The sequence below is a fragment of the Chamaea fasciata genome, unplaced genomic scaffold, assembly GCF_029207755.1.
Source record: "Chamaea fasciata isolate MVZ Bird 193981 ecotype frontalis unplaced genomic scaffold, bChaFas1.0.hap1 SCAF_8, whole genome shotgun sequence".
Lineage (NCBI taxonomy): Eukaryota > Metazoa > Chordata > Aves > Passeriformes > Sylviidae > Chamaea > Chamaea fasciata.
Window position 1 is genome coordinate 33,485,416 of NW_027094093.1, and position 19,911 is coordinate 33,505,326.

Here is a 19,911-nt window from a genome sequence, read left to right on the forward strand (position 1 = left end):
TTGGGATAAAACCACTCCTAACAGGGCTGCAGAGGGTGCACACAACTTGGAAAATGCTTGCCATTGCTTAAGCTCTGGAAAGCAAGGGATAAGAAGGATATCTGCTGGCAGGAAAACCAGCTAAAAAAGCAAAGTTATCTATAATGGAAGGATTCTATAGGCAAACTGCAAATGACGCTGCCCATCGCCACGTGCCACACACGGAGACAATTATTTCCAGTTTGTCAGGAGCTGCAGGTTCTATATTCCACTGGCAGGGCTTCATTGGTCACCCTTACTCTAATTAACACCGGGGCAGAGCTCTGTGCCTGGATGTTCCCACGGCAGGGTGGCCGTGCCCGGTGTGTCCTGGGGGACAGCTGGTGGGGACCGCGCCAAGGGTGGACGTGGGTATGGCAGGGTTGGAGCTGTCCCTCTGCCTCTCCGGGCAGCTGCTGCCATGTGAGGTTACGGCTCTGCTGCTCCTTCCTCAGGCAGCGAAACCTCTCCCGTGACGCGGCCCCGGGGGTGGGACGGCAGCAGGCGCCGGGAATGGGAATGGGAATGGGGCTGGACGGGGACGTGGCAGGACGGGGAGGTGGCTGCACAGAAAGGCTGGGAGGTGGCCGGCTGGGAGCACATCCCAGGAGCTCAGCAGCATCACTCGCACGTCCCCGAGGGGCACAGAACAGCCCAGGTGAGTACGGCAGGTGTCGATGGAGCAGATTCCCTCCAGAGTGATCCCGCTTTCGCTGGCGTTCGGCGGCGCACGGAAACCCGTGCTGATAAACCCAAACTCCCTCTGCAGACAGGTTACAGCTTTGGACACGCTCACTTTGTTTGCTGGCTTCCCGGGGAGGGCTTAAAGGGTTTTATGGCGAGTTTAAAGCAGGTTTCACACTGCTGATGCCGGCACAAAGCAGGGACGGATCAAGTAACTGCAGCATTGAGTGTCCGCTTTCAAGACTCCTCAATCTTTTTTGAGAGCTGTGGTTAAGTTTTGTTTATCACTGGAGGGAACATGCCCTAGTGAACATTATTGCCTTACAAGTTTCCATCAGCTTAATTCAGAAAACAATTCCTTCCTTCCTTCTCTTTACTCATTTTTAAAGTTTACTGTCCGCAATTCAAGCAGAAAAAAAAAATAAAAAACAAACCAAAAAAACCACAGAATGAAATAAATGGGGCAAATTCCAACAGCCACAAGTGTAATGAAAGAAATGAGACAAATTCCTTGAACTGCACCCAACATGAAAATTAATCTCAGCTGCTCATTAGAGGCTGCTGAGCAGGGGATGTTGGCAAACTAAATCATGGGAAGTAGAGGGAGGCACAGAAAAAAGGGTCGATTATCTAAATCTCCTCTTCTAAACTGCAAAATAGTTTTTCAAGATTGAAGGTAGCAAAAATATATTAGTGGCAAACAGCAAAGCCTCCTTATGCACTTAAAATATAAAGCAAGGAGTCAGGCACAGCCAAGGAATGGCTAAACACAGAATACACCATTGTGTTTTCAGGGTGGGTTAGCAGTGAGTAATTCTCATCCAAGGTACATCCTGGAGTTTTATTCCTTACTATCTCTGGAAAAATTCCCACTTGGATTCCCAGGTTAATTCAGATGCTGACTGAGTGTTTGAGTGCTGCTCATCTGGGTCAAGGAGGGGGTTTCAGTCAGAGGCTGACAAAGTGTTAAAAACTCTCCCATCTACTTGCTACCAGTGTTGCAGCTTGTTTTTCATTTGTGCTCTTTAAAATGCTCAGTTTTGCTATTTTTTTCCACTTGAAAGTATCCTTGCTGTCTGAGAAGGTGGGGAGCAGGGCGTGTACCAAAGCCAGTCTGCCTTGGAGGCAGCCTGGGTGGGAAATCAACCTTGGGACCTGCTCCAGAGGTCACCAGTGGTCTTTGGGACTGCCCCTAGGAGAGCAATTATCAGGCACTGCTAATTGATTATGAATTCTCAGCCATTGCCAGTGGCTCTGGTAGCAGCACACGCTGGAGGAAGTGAATTGTCACCAAGCTTCACCACGGCCCTTCCTGCAGGAACCTTTGGGACGTGAGGAGATTTGGCCCACGGGCTGCAAACCCAAAACATGGACTTGGATGTTACCTTTGTCATAGGCAGGGAAGGGAAAATGGCCAAGGCCAAGCCGCTGATGTTGTCATTGGAAAGGGGGCAGGAGAGGGATCTGGGCAGCTGCTCAGCATGATGGCTGTCCCTAAAAATAGTTCCTAGAAATAGTCCCTAGAAATAGTTCCTAGAAATAGTCCTCCATGCAGCAGAAAGAGAATAAGATGATGGTCAGGCAATGTGGATGTATCAAGATGAAATTGTTCCAAGCCCTTCTTTCTGCTGGTGTACAGGGGAGAAGGAGATGGCACCATTGTGTATGACATTCTCATAAACAAGTGAGGAAGACGTGGCCTTGATGAGACAGGTATTGGGTGGGTGGAAAACTGGTTGCACAGTTAGAAAATTTGTCAGAAGTTCACTGCCAGAAAGGGAGGTGATGGCAAATATGGACCTGTGCCTGCTGCTTTTGTTTCTGTTAATGGTTTGAAGGAGGGACGAGACTGTGTTATTTGATGTGCAGCTGGGAGGGACTTGAGCACAGAGGCCAGATTTATAATTCAAAGGGATGAGAGAAGCAGCCTGGAAAAAGCCCACGATTTCAATTCCAGTACTCATGCTGGTGAGTGAAGGCAGCGGGTGCAGGGTCTCAGTGGAGCCAGGGAAGCCATCCCAGCTGTGCTGGGAGCCAGGAAAACCAGTGGCTTAGGAGGGTTTTGTGCTGCACTTCAGCATCAATGGGGTTTGGCTGGAGACAGTCCAAAGAGAACTGTAAAAAAAACCCAAGATGTGGCTGGGATGTAACCTCTGCAGGAAAGCCAGAGGGGATGGTAAGAGACACTGAGGAAACGTGGCACGTCCTTAAACATGGTGCCTGTGAAGAGGAAGAGGGTTCCCCTTTCTCCTTGCCAGGTAGGACAAGATGTAATGAATTTAAACTGCAGCTTAAGAGAGGATCAAGACATCTTTGTGCACTTTTTAAGGTACAGTCTGGCGCTTCCCTGGTAACAGACTTTGCCTTCCCCACTCCTGATTCCCTGTAAGCCTGGTTTAGCACAACATCTATTCCAGTAACTCACATGGCTTTGGTGAATTAGCTACTTAACCCATGGGAATTGTACCATTATCTTCAGAAGAACTAGAAAAATAAAGTGCATTTATGAGGTTTTTATTGTTTTCACCCCACCATCAGCATTCCCTTTAAGAACATCAAAAGATTAAAAAAACAGATAGAGACATCTGCCAGTGTCTCTGGAGATGAGTGTTGCACTTTCTTCTAATCCAGACCCAAACTTTGGAGCCTCTCCATGCCTTCACAAAAGGAAGATTTTTTTTTTTTTTTTTTAAAGAACCATCTAAAGATCCTTTTACTGTGTTTAAACAGAGCCCTGTGTCAGCACAGTTAAAAAATGCTGGCACTTGCTCTGCACAGATTAAAGATGATAAATTACCCTTTGCTGCTTGGACACCATTTACAGCTTCGATTGCAAGATTGTGCAACACTCCGAGGCAGCAGCGGGGCCGGGGACGTGGAGCAAAGTCCGAGTGCAGGCTGCACTTTCCCCTCCAGCACTTTTCATTCCTTCTCTAGCCCTGAGAGAAGAGCTGCAAGGGAGCAGCCTGTCCCCTCCTGACGCCCAGCATGGCATCACCCATGAGGAATTTGCTCAATGATCCTGACAGATACCTCCAGTCATTCCGCCTCTTCCTGGAGAGGTCGACCGAGCACCAGAGCATGCGGGAGTTCGTGGAGCGGCAGCTGCCGGACGTGATAGCGAGGTAACAACGAGGTGACACCCCTGGGCTGAAGGACAGCCAGGGCCACTGTCCCACGGTGCTGCTGGCCTCGGGGGGCTGCCTGTGAGAGGCAGATTGCTGTTCCCTGCCCCGTCTGTCGGCCTCTGATAGGGCTTGGCTGCAGATGCCGTTTGCACACAGGGCTGGATGGACGGTGGCTCTCCGGGACGGAGGCTGCCTAGCAAGGAGGAGATAAGGCTGCATTGTTTCCTTGCACACAAACACAGCTGGCCCTGAACCAGCTCTGAAACGCGGAAACAGATACTACATTCTAGCATCAAAACTTGATTGTAAGCAGCTTTCTAAAAGTAGTCTTTTCAGGTAATATTTAGGGTTTCTCTGGGATGGCTGGATCATGCTCCTGCTTTGCCTGCCAGTGTGTGTCCTTTGCTGGACCCGGCACTTTGCAGGCTGGCTTGGGAGCAGGCAGCCAGCATCAAATCCTGGCTCTGGGGAGGCTCTTCTCAGGGTTTCATGGCTCTGCCAAAGCCTCACTCAGGGATTGTAGGGAGCATTGTGCTCTCCCCTCTCCCTCCCCATTTTGCATAATGCAAAACTTCTACAAATAATTTTTAAGCTGCTGGCCCAGACCCAGAGGGCTCTCTGTTCCTGTGAGCACAGACACAGAGAAGGCGTGTACTTGCTTCTGCTTTTATTCCTTCATAATAAAAGCAAAATGCCACCTCTACAAATTGCCAAAATAATTGGAAATTATGAATATCCAAAGGGAAGAGTTCTGAAACTGATCTGTTCTGCCCACTCGCAGGCGTGCCTGTGTACACACACAGTACATTTAGGTTTTGCCCTGCAAATTTTAGTCTTAATGAGATCTCCAGTGTCTCACATCATGAATGGCACCCTCTCTACAGGGCAGCTCTCCTAAAATGTATAAATAATGTTTTTCAGTATTGGAAACGGGAAGTCTACAATCAATGTTCTAAGTGTTGGTGGTGGAGCAGGTATGTATGGACTTCAATACAGATATGTTTTTTCCTTTTTCTTTTTTTAAAGAACAAAGGACTAAAAATTGTGAGAGGAGCAGAATGGGAAATAAGTCTTTCCTTGATAAGTCAGCTCCAGGGGACAGGTGGTGTTAGTTGGTGTGTGACCACATCTGAAAACAGCTTGTGCCTCTCCACTCTGATTGCTCTATGTCCTCCACAAAAAACTCGCCTTCTACACCATCACTCTTCAAAGGCAGAGAGAAGCTTGAATTGCTCCATAGAATTTCTACACAAAAACCCAAACCAATCAAACAAAACAAAATAAAAAACCCAACAACAACAACTCCCAAACCCAAAAAACCAAACAACAAAAAACCCCACCCAAACTCCTAACAACCTAATGTCTTAGATTCCTGAGAATACTGCATTTTTACCTGAACTGCAATTATTCTTCCCTGTAACTATTTATTGAGGTGATAACTCCCGTCACTGCCATATGAGAGCCATAGCTGAGCTCCGCTTTTCCTGTAGCTGTTTGCTGACCAGCACCAATGTACTGCTGTCCCCCAAAATACTGGAACTGAGCATAAAATCCAGAAGAAATCCAGAAGAAATCACAGAAAGTTACCCTTTGCTGCTTTATCTTAAGTTGACTGAGTGGAGAAACAATACCAGTAAGATCGAGTGGCTTATTTTCATTAAATTCTTGGCTAAGTGCCCCCATAATTAAAACCTATGTTTCCTTCTTTCTCCATTAAGTCACCACACTTAAATTTTATGTGAACAGTTAATCTAGTTTAAATGCTGTATTCATACCATCACCAAAGACTAACCTCAGTTTTTGTCAGTCTCTCCTCCACAGAGTAATAGTATGTAAATGGCGGGCATTAGTTATAAAACAGACAGTGTAACAGAGCAGGAACATTGCTCTCCAAAGGAAACCATTCTTCCGAAAAAAGAGAGAAAGGAAGGAAAGGAAGAGAGAGAGAGAGAGAGGAAGAGAGAGAGAGAAAGAGAGAGAAAGAGAGAAAGAGAGAAAAGAGAGAAAGAGAGAGAGAGGGAAAGAGAGAGGGAAAGAGAGAGAGAAAGAGTGAAAGAGGGAAAGAGAGAGAGAGAGAGAGAAAGAAAGAAAGGAAGGAAGGAAGGAAGGAAGGAAGGAAGGAAGGAAGGAAGGAAGGAAGGAAGGAAGGAAGGAAGGTTGGTTTTTAACAGGAACACTTAGTGAGGTCCTTCAGTCCCTGGTCGGAGACAGTCCAGCTTGCCATCAATCAACAATGGGTAGGCAAAGCTCACTTTGTGATGTAAAAAAATCCCCAAACCACCCAACCCCATCTGCTCACGGGTTTGTTCTAACCACGGATCCTTGTGAGGTCAGGAGGGAGCCGATTCCCAAATCCTTCCAGCCGATCCTGGCTGGTGTGGGAGGGCAGTGATGGAGCCACTGCCCGGCCCTGCTCTTCACAGGGAGGAGGCACGGAAGGAAAGCGTTTACTCTCCCCTTCTCCACCTCGGGAGTCAAGAACCCATTAACTGCAGCATCCTATCCCATTACACCGCCTTCGCTGCAGCCACTGCCTTATTAAATTCACACTCCAGCGCGCCGCACTCTGTACCTTTAAAAACCATAAAAGTCATCAGCGCCGCTGTAAAGTAGCAACTGGGCTATAAACTATCCCGTTACGTAAAATGTTTAATTAGAAACTTAATGGCGAACATAGTGGTAGCCTTTAAAAGGTAATTGTGTTGGAGAGTTTAAATAATTCGGATAGCCTAATTGCCAAATTGTTGATAATGCAAGCTGCCACCGATCTGACTGTAAAATGCCTCGGGACGCTTGTTTGCATATAAAAGAGCTAAGTGAAGTCAGTTAAGGCTGTGGATTAAATTATGAATCAAAGGGGTGGTTTTTTGGTTAAAAACAGTGCAAGGGTGATTTGGCCACACAAGAGCAGAACCTATTCGCATATGGAAATAAAAAATTCAATTATTTTTATTATTTTTTTAAAAATTAGGACCTGCACAGCCTTTTCAAAGGACTAAATCATTTTATAGAAAGCTGATAAGGCAACCAAAAATCAAACTATTGCAGTAGTTCATTAAAAAATTCTGTGTTCCCAAATTTTACCATGGTAGACTACAGAGTACAGGGCTTACAGCAATAGCAAAGCTGCAACTATTTCTGCTGCCTCAGAAATTCAATTTCCCTCCCTCAAAGAACGTGCTTCCAGAAATGCCATGTGAATGTTGGTGTTGCTGGTTGCTTTAAGAAAGACATGTAAGTCGGAAAAAATGCAACTCTTCCTCACTTTGTATATTATATCCTCTGGGCACTAATGAGCAATTTAGTGCCCAGTGTTTTTCTTTTCCTCCTCAGATATTCTGCACGATGGAGCTAATGCTGAAGTGGTGGGAGTCCAGGGGCTCTGAAAATGATGAGGGTGGGCAGAGGCTGTGCAGGTCTCTTTCCACAGCCCCTCAGCAAGGGCCTGCCTGGCCAACAGGGTGGTCTTCCATTCCAAAACTTTGCTGGGTGGCATTCCATTCAGTACAAAACTTTGTTCATTTGTAGGGAATTTTATAACATGGAGTTTTATGCAAGCACAAGTAAATCTTCTAGGACAAAGCTCAATATTTACTTGTAACATGACCCCTGGATCTATTATTCACTGCAGTTATTATCTGTTTCACTCTTTCTTACCTAATTTATTCTGCTGTTATTTTTTCCATCTGAAATCTATCCAAGCACAATAAGCAGAGGTTGAAGAAAGTTGAGCAAGCCAGTGGGATATTGTCCCTGGACCCATGCCTCAGTCAGAAATATCATCCCCCTGGGTTTCCTACATTGCAGATGGGGTGAGATGGCTGAGAATAATGGAGATATTTTTAAATTTTGAAATCTTGGATCTACCTGTACGCCCATCAATAAAATAATTACAGCTGGCATGAACAGTGCTTAGAGAGAACTCTTCCTCAAAAACATGGAATAGTCATCTCTGGGGTATTCTGTAAACAAGGGTTAGCTAAACACAAATGGTATGTGCTCTATTCATCATTCTTTTGGGAAAAGTCACAGGACACTAAAGACAGATATGAATATTGTCTCTGATTCCAGTGTAAATACATGTTCCCTTTCCCTCCCCCCATGACCTTGTAACCAGTGAGGTGCCTGGCTAAAATCGCTCCTACTGACTCCTAAGAAATCCTGCCAAGGTTGCTGGTGACTTGGAACCATCAGAACTGGCACTGTGAGAGTCATGTAGGATCTCCTACTCAAGGTTAGACCATGTCCAGAAAAAAAGAAGTCGAGCATGACTGTGTCTGCTTTTCCCTCGGCCCTGGTGGTGCCAGTCAGAGAGGAGAAATGGAGAGAGTTGGGACTAATATTTACATTTTTCTCAAATCCTAGAGCTCAGTCTTCAGTTACAACCTACTGAGAATGCAAAGCAGCTGCTTGGACCTTGGCAGAAATCAAACTGCCAAGCTGGGCATGTGAGGGTGGTGGAGAATTCCTTTGCCTGAGCTTTGTTTTCATTCTCTGTTTTTGGTCTGCTGCTTCTTTAGGTGAGATAGACTTGCAGATCCTCTCAAAAATACGAGCCAAATATCCTGGGGTCACCATCAACAACGATGCGATAGAGCCAAGTGCTGACCAAATCTCCAAGTACAAAGGTATTTTTACATGAAATAAATTAAATTTACATTAATTTTTTTGCATGCATTAAAAAGTTGTAATATGGTTGACCCTATGTTCAAATGTCTTGTTATCATAACTGTCTCTTAAAAGTTAAAAAAATTCAAAATTTCATGCTCTTTTGCCAGCATTGCTTCTCAACAATGTTCACTTTCATTAAAATCTTATTCTTTCACACTGCAAAGAACTCTGCATGGAAAATGCTTGACTAGACAGACTTCAAAAGCTAAGCAAGGTGGGAAGTGATGGGTGATTGCATGGAAATGGAGTGAAATCCCTGCATTTCAGAAAGTTTTTCTACTTCAACTTGTGTGGAATCAGGATCCTTCCTCAGCATCAAAGGGAAAATTTTAGTGTCTCATGGTAATTCTCTCACATCTTAAAACTCGTTTCCAACAAATAACTAAACCTCACAGTGGGGCACTAAATTAGTTACCAGGCTTTGAATTAGAAAACACGGAAAGGAAAGAAGGAGCGATAGGAAAGACTTTTGCCGTGTGCTCTGGGGCTCAGAGCTTCTTTCCTTCCCCAGCCCAAAGGTCTAAGCAGCATTCATGAAGGAAAGCAAAGAATTTTCCAAAGAGGACTGAGTGTTAACGAGGGTACTTTGATCAAATTACCCTACGAAGTGAGCATTAAATAGCAACAGTTTGATTATCACTGCATTAGCCCCTACCAGGATTCACCCCGCAGGTGATGGTGGTGTTGAGGGAGGTGACACCAGCCCTGAGCAGAGCACACCTGGCCAGAGAGAGGATGGATGCCGCATGGATGTGACAGCAATGTCTGAACCTCATCAGCTGAGTCTCCTGCTGGAAACGCTCCAAACCATAGTAAATACCAGGCTGAAAAACCATGCTGTAAATCCCCAGTCTTGCTCTTGCTTAAGTCCTTAAAAATGAAACATTCCCAGTGTGAATCAGCTTGTGGAAGTCAAAGGGGAAAAAAAGCAACAGTCCCTTTCTCCCTGCAGTGAGGTAGCTCTGAATTACTGGAAGCACCAAAGGCTCAGAGGAAAAACCTAATTTTTTTATATCTTTCTCAATTTAACACAGACCTGATCTCTTATAAGATGCCTTGTGCAAAATCCCCAGAGCTTTTATGTTGCTGAAGGTTGAAATGGTGATGGGTGGGCAACGCAGCATCTTCTCTGTTTATAAGACAGTTTGTGCACTTCAACAAAGAATTTCTGTCCTGTCTGGCCTACGCTGGACTGGATTTGCTCTGAATCTTCCCTGTGGCCCCACCATCTACCACCAATTAACTGGTGGTCCTATCCTGCTGCAGTGAGTTTCTTTCCAGAAGAAAGTTCAAGAAAATATAAAATGTTGTCCTTATTTTAAGTTTTATGCTAAACTAGAAATTAAATATTCATCTGAATTTCTTTCGTTAAACTCTCTTATTTGGTAATTAATCATGTCCCCAGTAGCTACCATTAATTAGGTTTCTGAGGCCTAAGATTTTCTGTAGAGAATTAGAAACATTATCTGCACCTCTGAGGATTCAGTAGTTATGTTTTCTGCCTCACCAAATGCTTTCTCCGTGGGAAGGAGAAGCCAAGCTCACGAGAGAAACTCGCTTGTGGGATGTGCAGTGATGACAAGCTCAGGTTTCTCTTAGGCTGTGGCATGTGATGGAGCCTTTCCTTAAAGCCTCATGGACAGGCTGTGTCTTTCCTTCATTCCTGGTGGAATCCCTTGGTGGCCATGGCTGGAGTGTTGGTGGCCCCATAACTGAGCTGCATCACCAGTGCAGGCAGCCCAGTTTTGATGGCACCCATCAGGTACACACCAAGCTTCTGGCTGGGAAAAGAATCTGGGGTGAACCCAGGGGAAAAGGTAGGAAAAGTTTTCATAGTGGCTTCAAATGAATATTTAAGCAGCAATTTACCATAATCCCATAATGAATTTGCACTTCCTTGAATGTGGACTTTTTAGGCCCAGCCTGGAAAGCAATTCCATTTTGTTCCCAGCTCCTCCTTGCAGACAGACCAACAACGAAAGTGAACCAGATTGCCCCAGATTATCGGTGAGGGGATAGGAGCTGCGTCTGAGTGTAGAACAGCAAATTAAATCTGAACTGCCAGTGCTGGGGCCAGGGACTGATAAATGGAAGCTAACAGAGCAACAGTGGCAGCATCTGAAAGGGGTGGCCCATTTCCAGCCACAGAAGAGAGGAGATAAGCAGTGACGGAGCATTTGTCATCTGCCTGACGGGGATGTGCCCAAATCAGAGCCCAAAAGGAGAAACATTGTCGTTAGTGGTGTAAAGGCACTGGTCTTAGCAAACAGTGCTGTTCTGAACATGTGTTCTGTAGCTAAGGCTCAGCCTGCCTTTGGGCCATGTAAGTTTTAAATTGATGCTAACTCCAGTGAAGCACAGGAACTGAATCAGGGCCTGCTTTGTCCTGGAGCAATCCCGAGCGCCAGGCAGCAACGCAGTGAGATGAGCTCCATATGCCAGCAGATGGACATTAGTATTCCAGCATCCCCTACACTATGAAATTATCTCTCAGTTTTGCTCCCATAAAAACAAAGGAAATGCAGCCATGAGCCAGGCCCTCAGTGTAACTTATTCTTTGAACCCACTTCTCCAAATTTCTGTTTTCCTCGGTCGCTGATGTGCATTGTATTGAGGTCTGAAGACACGCCATGTGTCACTCTTTAAAGCTCTTTGCTTTGAAACACTTTAATCCCTTTTGCCTGAAGCAGCTGGTCAGAACTGTGGGTTTCTGAAAAATTGTTTCAAAACAGAGTCAGCTGAATGTCAAGAGATGTGTCCCTGCTTTTGGAACAAAGCTCCTTCCCTCTCCTACCATCCGAGTTGCACAAACTTAGAAGAAGACGTTCACTTTCTCTGCCCTCCTCAACCTTTCAATTGTGCTTCTCTTCCCAAGAAACCCCCGCCTTGATCCATCCTTGATCATCTGTTTTATTTTGGGAAAAATCCTCCACCATGGCCTGACTCCTGCTCAGCCATGTGGGTTTTGTCTGGCACATAAGTGCTGGGGCCATCAGTCCTTCTATTCACCATGAAATGTGCTGCTTGTGGCCTTGTAACAATTCATCCCAGTCAACATTTTTTAATTCAGCTTGAGCCAGTCATGGGGAAAAAATTAATTCTTTTTTTTAGCTCAGGTAAACACCAGAGTAGCTCAAACAAGGGAGCAAAGGGAAAGCATCAGACTCTCTTAAGATTTTGTCCTCTACAGCCTTCTCCTCACATATGGGCTCAAGGTTTTTGCTATTCCACTGTTGCGTTAAACTGGTACCAAAATTTTCTACCTAAATAAGGTTTTTTTGATGTATTAAAGCTCTTAGTGAAAATCTGCCCCATATTTGCAATTGAGATAACTCTGTCCTGCCTTCTCTATTTCAGAGCGTGTGGCTCAGGCATCAAACCTCGAGAACATAAAGTTTACCTGGCATAAGGAGACAGCTAATGAATATGAAAGTCGAATGAATGCAGAAAAGAAGACTAAAAAATGGGACTTCATTCACATGATCCAGGTAAGAGTCTCTGCAAAGTAAATGTTGTCAAACACTCAGCTGTTAAAAGCGTGCCTGAAGTATGTGACCTCATTATCCACTCGTAGGGGAAGAAAGGTGAGTTTACTTCCCGGTAATTTGAAGTGCTTTAGCATAAATGAACTGCAAAAATGAAAAGCAGCTTTGAGCACAGTAGTCCTATTAACCAGGCTGTGGGTGGCAGTCAACTAAGAAACTAAGAATACATTTTAGCTAGTGTCTTCAAAAGCTCCTTGTTTCCAAGTTCACTGGAGCTTTCACTGAAGAAAGGCAAATCTCTTTATCTCAGGTTAATGAATGAATATGAGCTGGGTCCTGGCAGTGCCAGAGAGCAGGCAGGACATGACAGCCCTGAGCCTGCAGTGTGAGCCCGCAGCCCACACCTTCCTGATGTGCCTCATTGTCCCTGCTTTTCTGTCAGAATTGCTCCCGTTTGCCACTTTTAACCGTGGTACCAGTTATAACAGTCACCAGCATGGCACTGCGTGTCTCTAAGCATCTCTGCTTTCTCCAGATGCTCTATTATGTGAAAGATGTCCCAGCAACTCTCCGGTATTTCCACAGCCTCCTGGAATCACAGGCGAAGCTCCTCGTTATCCTGGTGTCAGGTGAGAGCTGCTCCACCAGTGCTGCTCAGTCAGGAAGGGGCTGTGAGGACCTTTGGGGTTCCTGTGTGTAGCACAGGCCATGGAGGTGAACAGACATCCCCTGAAACCTGTGCACTGGCATGTCTGCGTGGGCTGTAAACACCAAGGATTTATGAGCCCAAAACACCCATACCATGGCACAAAACAACCTTCTCTGCCCTTCCCCATCCTACAGCCTGTCCAGTGATGGAGGCCCTGCAGCAGGAGAGACTCCATCCCGCAGCTCGCACTCACAGGAGCCCCTTCAGCCTCTGCTGTTTGCTGGAAAAGGCTTTCCAGGCTGGGCACTGCATTTTCTCTCTCCCAGAGACTTGTGGCATTAAGCAAACAGCTACAGCAGGGCTCGGAAGTGCCATACAGCAGGTGTTGGAGCACATATGGTTCATTTTCTTTTCAAACAGCCTATTTCCCTAATATCATCATTTTGGGTACAAAACAGCGTTCTCAGGCTGTTTCAGATCTCATAGAGATGCTCTGTGGTCAGTCCAACAGGAAACTGTTGGAGCAGAATAAACGACAACCTTTTAATACTGTGGGGAAGGTATGCCAGAGACAGTGCGATGGTGGAGTCTAATTTGACTCTAGAAAGCCGTTAATTTGCCTCAAAAGCGATGGAAGTTTCAGCTGTGTAAACAGTCACATCTAACAACTCTGAAAGGTATGTTAAGCATTATTTGTTCAGAGGTTTAAGGTTAATTTCTCATTGAACTTGCCCACGTCTGCAAACGTGATGAAGTTCCTTTTATTTTGTTCATGAAGGATCCACTATGAAATGACACTTCTCACCTGAATTTATTCAACTACATTTTTTCCCCAAATGTTTTTGGTTTGAAGTGTTTTCAAGCAGTTTACAACAAGAAATCTGTATTTAAAATTATATTTTAAACCTGTTCATGTCCTTTGGTTGAATGAGAAATAATATCAGACTATTGCTGATTACCTGCATATAGCTAATTAAGACGCTTTTCCAGTTGCTTAACCTGTCCCTTTGGATATTCATAAAATATGAATACAGGAAATAATGTGTGCCTATTCAAAATTAAAATGATTAAAGTTCTGAGTTCATGAAAAGTATTTGAAGTCCTCTCCGGGCCAGATGACTCCGTGTTTTCTGATGGAGCAGAAATTGCTGGGGGCAACAAAAAAGTGGAAGAGAGGAACAGGACTCAGAATAGCAGTGAGGAAAGGAAGGGAAAAACCTTGAGGAAAACAAGAGAATAGAGAGGGGAAGGAAGTGCCATGAAAATGAGCACTGAAGCAAAAGGAGTCACTGGAAGATCATCAGAACAAAGCTCGTTTCACAAAAGGTAATGTCATCTCCAACGCAAACACATCAGGGTGAGTTAATTAAAAGGCAGCCTGAGAGCAGGGTCGGTAGGAGAGGGCTGGGGTCAGTCGGAGGAGGTTGCAATCCCCCCTGCCCCGGCAGTGCAGGACGTGCAGGGGCTGTTGACACCGCCTTGCAAACAAAAGCAGCGCCATATGCTGAGCCTTCCGAGAGCCATTATAATAATGCTGCGTTCAGGTAGGGGATAATTGCTCAGCTCCGAGATGGCACTGAGTCACACAACACTGACACCAGCACATTTCCTGCAATTAGTGCTCTGCATTCAATTTCCACCAGGTGAAAGAAAATATTGTAGCTTCTCTTCTAAACACCAAACTGTTTATTTGACTATAAGTAACTGTTTGCAGATAAAGCAACTGCAAAACTACGAGTAACTGGTTTTAGTACCTAGTGAAAATTATTGTTGTAACTTTCAAGAGCTGCTCATTAGGCTCAAAGTTATTTTCATCCTGTCCAGTGATTCTGAGTAATCCTTCTAAAAATGACTTATGGTAGAAACACCGAATCAGAGATCCAGGCTGGGGGAAAACAAAGATGTGAAGATGTATGTGGGGATGTATGTACTTCAACTTACCCAGCTGGTTTGCTTTATAAAATGTCTCTTGAGGAGAGGCACACTAGTGTGAACTGCTCTGGCCTCAGCTGGAGGCTCAAGGAGGAGCACCAGGGTAGGTGCCCACCCACTTCTGCAGCCCCCAAACCTGAGGAACAGAAGCAGGGTAGCAGCCAACTCCACCATATCCCAGGACACATCCCAGCTCTGGGAAGATCCCACTTGCAATGATGACAACTGCTTAAAACCTCAGAAAAGCAAAACTGCTTTCAAATGGTGTTTTTCCTGACCTCTGAGTGTTTTTCTAATGGTTTATCTCTTAGGAAAGAGCGGCTGGGAAACGCTGTGGAAGAAGTATGGGTCTTCCTTCCCTTTGCAAGATCTTTGCACTTATGTTTCCTCTGCTGATTTGCCAAGGATGCTGGATGCAGCTGGGCTGAAGTATCAGCTCTATGAGCTCCCATCCCACATGGACATAACGAGCTGCTTTATTGAAGGGGACAAAGATGGGGAGCTCTTGCTGGATTTCCTGACAGAAACACTTGACTTTGCTAAAACTGCCCCTCCTGAACTGAAGCGTCAGATAATGGAAGAGTTAAGAAAACCTGGATGCAGTGAAATCAGAGATGGGAAGGTGTTTTTCAATAACAACCTGGGTGTAATAGTGATTGAGCCATGAGTTAACCTCTTCTGCTTGATCCAAGGCAAAGAGATACAAACTATTAACAGCTGAAATGCATTTTTACATCTTTTATAAATGGCTTAATTTGCTTCTGCACTAATAGCATTTTTTAGAGCTTGTTAAGAAATCAGTATTAACATCTGTTGTTATAACTGAGCTTTAATATTTGATTAATTCTACACTAATCTATGAATGTGTAACTCACTAGGCAGTAAATTGTGCTTTATCCTACAGATGTTGTGTAATCAGCCATAACTCAGACCATCCACTCAGGCACTGCAGAAACCTAACCATTTCCTAAGGAATAATCCAGCACTACATGTGGTCCCACCATCTTCATTTAAAAACTCTCTACAGAACTAAATAAGCAGATTGCAGTCTCGGTGCAGCTGGCAGGAGTGCAGGCTCAGAATGACCAGCCATTGGGTGGATCTTTGATGGGATTTCTTGAGCTGGTGACTTGAAGATCTCATACCTGCAGCTACTGTGAAAGTGGCCTCACAACTGCATCTTCAATGGTTGCCTGCTCCTGCCTCTGCAGGCATCTCCATTCAATGGCACTGCTTCCCCTTCCTCTATTTTTGTTTCATCATGATGTATCTGCAGAGCCATTTGTGTGCCAGGTCCATAGTGGCACTACAAGAGGGAAGCAAGGGAAGGTGGTTGAGGCACAGGGTTGGTAACAATTGTCCTGGAGAGGTGGATTTCAGTGGTGAGCCCTGATGCAAAGTCTTTGTTAGGTATCAACTGCTGCAGTCACACTGAGTTTGGTTTTTTTTTTTTTTTTTTTTTTTAATTAACCAAAAAAATGCTTCTGGTTCCCCTGGCCTGGCTTCCAGGGCCAGAAGTGGCCTGTGAGCTTTATAACAAGAAAAATGTAAAAATAAACTCTGATACCAAAATGACTGGTTCCAGTAGCATTTTTTTTTTTTAAATGGCATTGTGGCAGGTAAATCTGTTCACTATACAGGGAATTCAACAAGAAGGGAGTTTCACCACCTCAGCCCCTTCTCCATGTGAGGCTGTTGTGGTTGATGCATTTGTTTTGCTAAATGATTTTATAGTTTTCAGAACTGTTTTCTCTCTACAAGGCACAATACATAGTGGGATACAACAGAGTCGCTTGAATGGATTTAACAGCCTGAATACTCGATTTATCCCCTGAGACAGGTGCGATTTCTGCCATTGAAATAATTTGATTCAGTCTTGAAATGGTTTACTTGAGGTAATAGTTTAGCTGCAAGGATTTATGCTTTATTTTTGCACACACATTTCTGATACAATATAGATTATTAATGATTTGAAGGGATTTCAAGAGATCATATTGGGTGTAATAGCAGTTTATATTTATTTTAGGGCTACTTATTTGAAACACAAACTTCTCCTGGTGCTCAAATGTTAATTCTGGTGGATTTTAGAATGTTTCCATGATAACCCTCTGCTGGACAGAACTCAATCTATTACCACTTTACCCAGTTCTGTGCACAGGCTCCTGCATTAGAAGACCTCAGTATATCTGTGAGCTGCTGTGGTCACACGCCAGAGCAGGAAAGAAAGAAAATCTCTCATTAGAACAGATTGCTGCACACATTTCTAATGGGAAACAAATTAAAGTTACATTTATTTTCGTGGCTCTTTTGGGCTGTCAGTGACCTTTTCTAAATGGTGCTTGCAAAGCAGGTGACTGCTGAACATTGCCACATCAACCCTGTCAGGGGTGAGATATCTCAGGGAGCCACGGAAATGCCAGAACAAAACCAAAAAAACACTAATCCAGCAACAAAACCCAGCAATAAAATGCCCTTGCAGATCCTGCTGTTTTATTGTTTATCAGATTTAAAACAAAAAAAACCAAAAACACCAAAAAAAACCCCAAAAAACCCCCACCCCAAAATAACAAAAACACAACCCGAAAAAAAACCCAAACCAACAAAATGAGAAAAAGGGGTTTTAGCAGTTTTGGAGGAGGCTTGTTCTGAAAACATGGGAGAGCTGAAAAGATGGGAAGCAGCAGAGCTGATCTGAACAGAAGAGGAGGATTTGACCACACACACACACACACACAAATAATCAGTGTAAATGCACAGAGAGCTTCTTTCCCTGTTCTGCTTCTGAAGAGAATTTCATTAAAAACTTGGGGGTGGTGGGGGGGATACAGTAAACTCCATTCTGTATCTTGCAACAGTTTGTGTTAAGGGGCTGGGGGAAAACTGAATGAGCAGAGCACCCTTCAGGGATAAATTAGTTTTAATTTTGAATTTGTAACACATTCACACATTTTCAAGAAGCAAGTACTTCAACTATTATTTAGGAGGAAATGAATGTGGGGAAGCACAATTTTATGCTCATTTTACCATAAAAACCTGAGGACATTTTGTAAATCTCTCAAACAAATTCCTAATAGAGTGGAGAACCACATTTTCATGTGAGAATCACCCTTAATTGTACAGTGAGACACTGCTTTCCACACAGGGGTTGGGAAATACAGTTTGTCCATGGACTGGGATTTGCACAGCAGTCTGGGGCCTCATCACCCTTAGGAATTTCTTCTTAATCTCTACTCTAAACCTGCTCTCTGTCAGTTTGAAGCCATTCCCTTTATGCTCTTGCTAAAAATCTTGTAAAAAGGTCAGACCCCAATTCCATATTTTCCTGGCTTGCACCCCTAAAAAATTAATCTGTAGGCTTTCTACAGAGGTTCAGTGAGAGCAGTGGTATTAAACCAGCACAATACTGATTGGATCAAGTTTGGCTTCAGGATACCTGTATTAAAACTACCCCAGAAATGATCCTGAAAGCTCTTCACGGGTGCCCCTTTCTGGCTAAATAGATGTTTTAGAAATGAAATGTGACCCTGGGTAAATGCAATCCTTACTATTGCATCTCTGTGTTTTTCTCAAAGATGGCTCTGAGCAGTGCTTGTTTTTAAATTAGGAGACTTTCTTTATTCTTTTCATTTCATGAGCACATAAACCTGGAATATACAGATCCTAATGCAGGTACAGGAGAAAAAAGCTGGAAGGAGGGAGGGAGGAGGAGGAAGAGGAGGCAGTCTTTTGAAACAACAGGCAAACACCTGGGCCTGTGTCCCTCTGATAAGTAAGCGTGAGCTTGTGGTTCTGATGCTGTGTCAGGTGATTATTTCCCAAAGGAATTCCCGTGGGAGGTTTGCTGTGCAGGGAAGGGAAGAGCCCGATGTCCATGAGTGAGGCACGGCTTTGGAGCGATGCCTGAGGCTGGGGGGGACCCACAATGGGGGAGGAGAAGGCTGACCCCCTCCAGAGAGCCCGGGCTTCATGCACATATCCCTCCACATCAAACACATCTGCCCAAGCAGCTTCAGGGCTGTTACTTTAAATCATACATAGAAAAATATTCTCACTGCTCCGTTAATTACCACAGCAAATTGAACAAATGCACTCGCAGCTCGGCTGCTGTCACCATTCCTGCATTGGGGTAATTCATGCTTGCAGCCCATGATAGGATTTTTAATGTCATTACACAGTAGGGCAAAGTCTTCATTTTTAATAAAAATACAAATGCTTAAATGAAATGGATTAATATCTAATTTTACATCTTCATTTACATGATGTGTAAAATTATCTTAAATATTTGTTATGGATGGAGTGACTTTCCACCAATTTAGTTTTTTTTTTTTTCATACTGGAGAATGTTAACAGAAATTGTAGCATAAATCATTGCCTTGTAGAGTACCAGAAGGTGCATATAAAAACCCATATCTTTACTGCACATATTTCCCATTAACCATAATCTATTAGTAATTGAAGTTCATTACAAATTCTTGTAGACTTTATTGCTATCATGCTGCATGACATAGTGAACCTGGCTTGCATAACAAGAAGTCCTTGCTGGGAAATATCCTATTAACAATGACAGTGCATTTGTCATTGTGATAATAAATCCAAAGCTGCCTGTAGATTATAAATTATTGCGGCGCCATTTCCACTGTTGTAGTTTAAAAGTTTTGTCAGCACTTCCATTTTACCCCTGCTTTACGGGCAGTTATAACTTGACCATAAAAATCTGCAGTGAGCTGAATCCCATCTTACAAGGTCTCACTCTCAGAGAATGTTTCTTCCCCCAGTGAGATTCATATTTCATCCATATGAAAACCTTTGAGGCAGAAGCTGTGTTTGTGACAGATTTTTTAGGTTCTGCATTTGCACAGATTTTAATTGGAAAGCCCAGGCCATTTGACAAGTAATTTGTCCATGATATTTCTAAAGATTGTGGTAAAATTAAAAAGTTCAGCAAGACAAAAAGACGGGAGCTGGGCTGAGCTGAGTCTTTGCTGGTTTAGCACCTGAAAGAGCTTCTGTCCTTATCTCCAGGTGCCAGAGACTTTGGGGAGCCATTCGGTAAACCCTGCTCCTCTTCAAAGGAGAAACTGGAGAGAAATGATTCTCCCCATAGGCCTCACAAAGGTGTTTTGAGGATTAATTACTGATGCAGAAATTCAGGCATGCACTCAAGTCATCCTTCATCATGTCTGCGCAATTCTTTCAGCTCTATATAGGTTTTAAGTGTTATTAAAAGGAAATTGCTATAGAGTTGAACTTTAAGTGTTAATTATGACTCGAGATACAAATGACATCAGGTCAAATCTTTCACAGTTTAACTCCCTAATTGACTTCAGCTCTCTGCACCAAGGGA

The 19,911-nt window shown here is 44.0% G+C and overlaps 1 protein-coding gene across 1 annotated transcript; it reads left to right on the forward strand.

Annotated features, from left to right (window-relative positions):
- Positions 1–581: 581 nt before the first annotated feature.
- On the forward strand, positions 582–16,139 carry LOC136293529 (histamine N-methyltransferase-like). Its single transcript, XM_066190393.1, has 7 exons — positions 582–676; positions 3,640–3,827; positions 4,752–4,804; positions 8,351–8,458; positions 11,859–11,989; positions 12,522–12,615; positions 14,879–16,139. Exons 2-7 carry the CDS (start codon positions 3,691–3,693, stop codon positions 15,232–15,234), a joined length of 879 nt encoding a protein of 292 aa, XP_066046490.1. The 5' UTR covers positions 582–676; positions 3,640–3,690; the 3' UTR covers positions 15,235–16,139.
- The last annotated feature ends 3,772 nt before the right edge of the window (positions 16,140–19,911 follow it).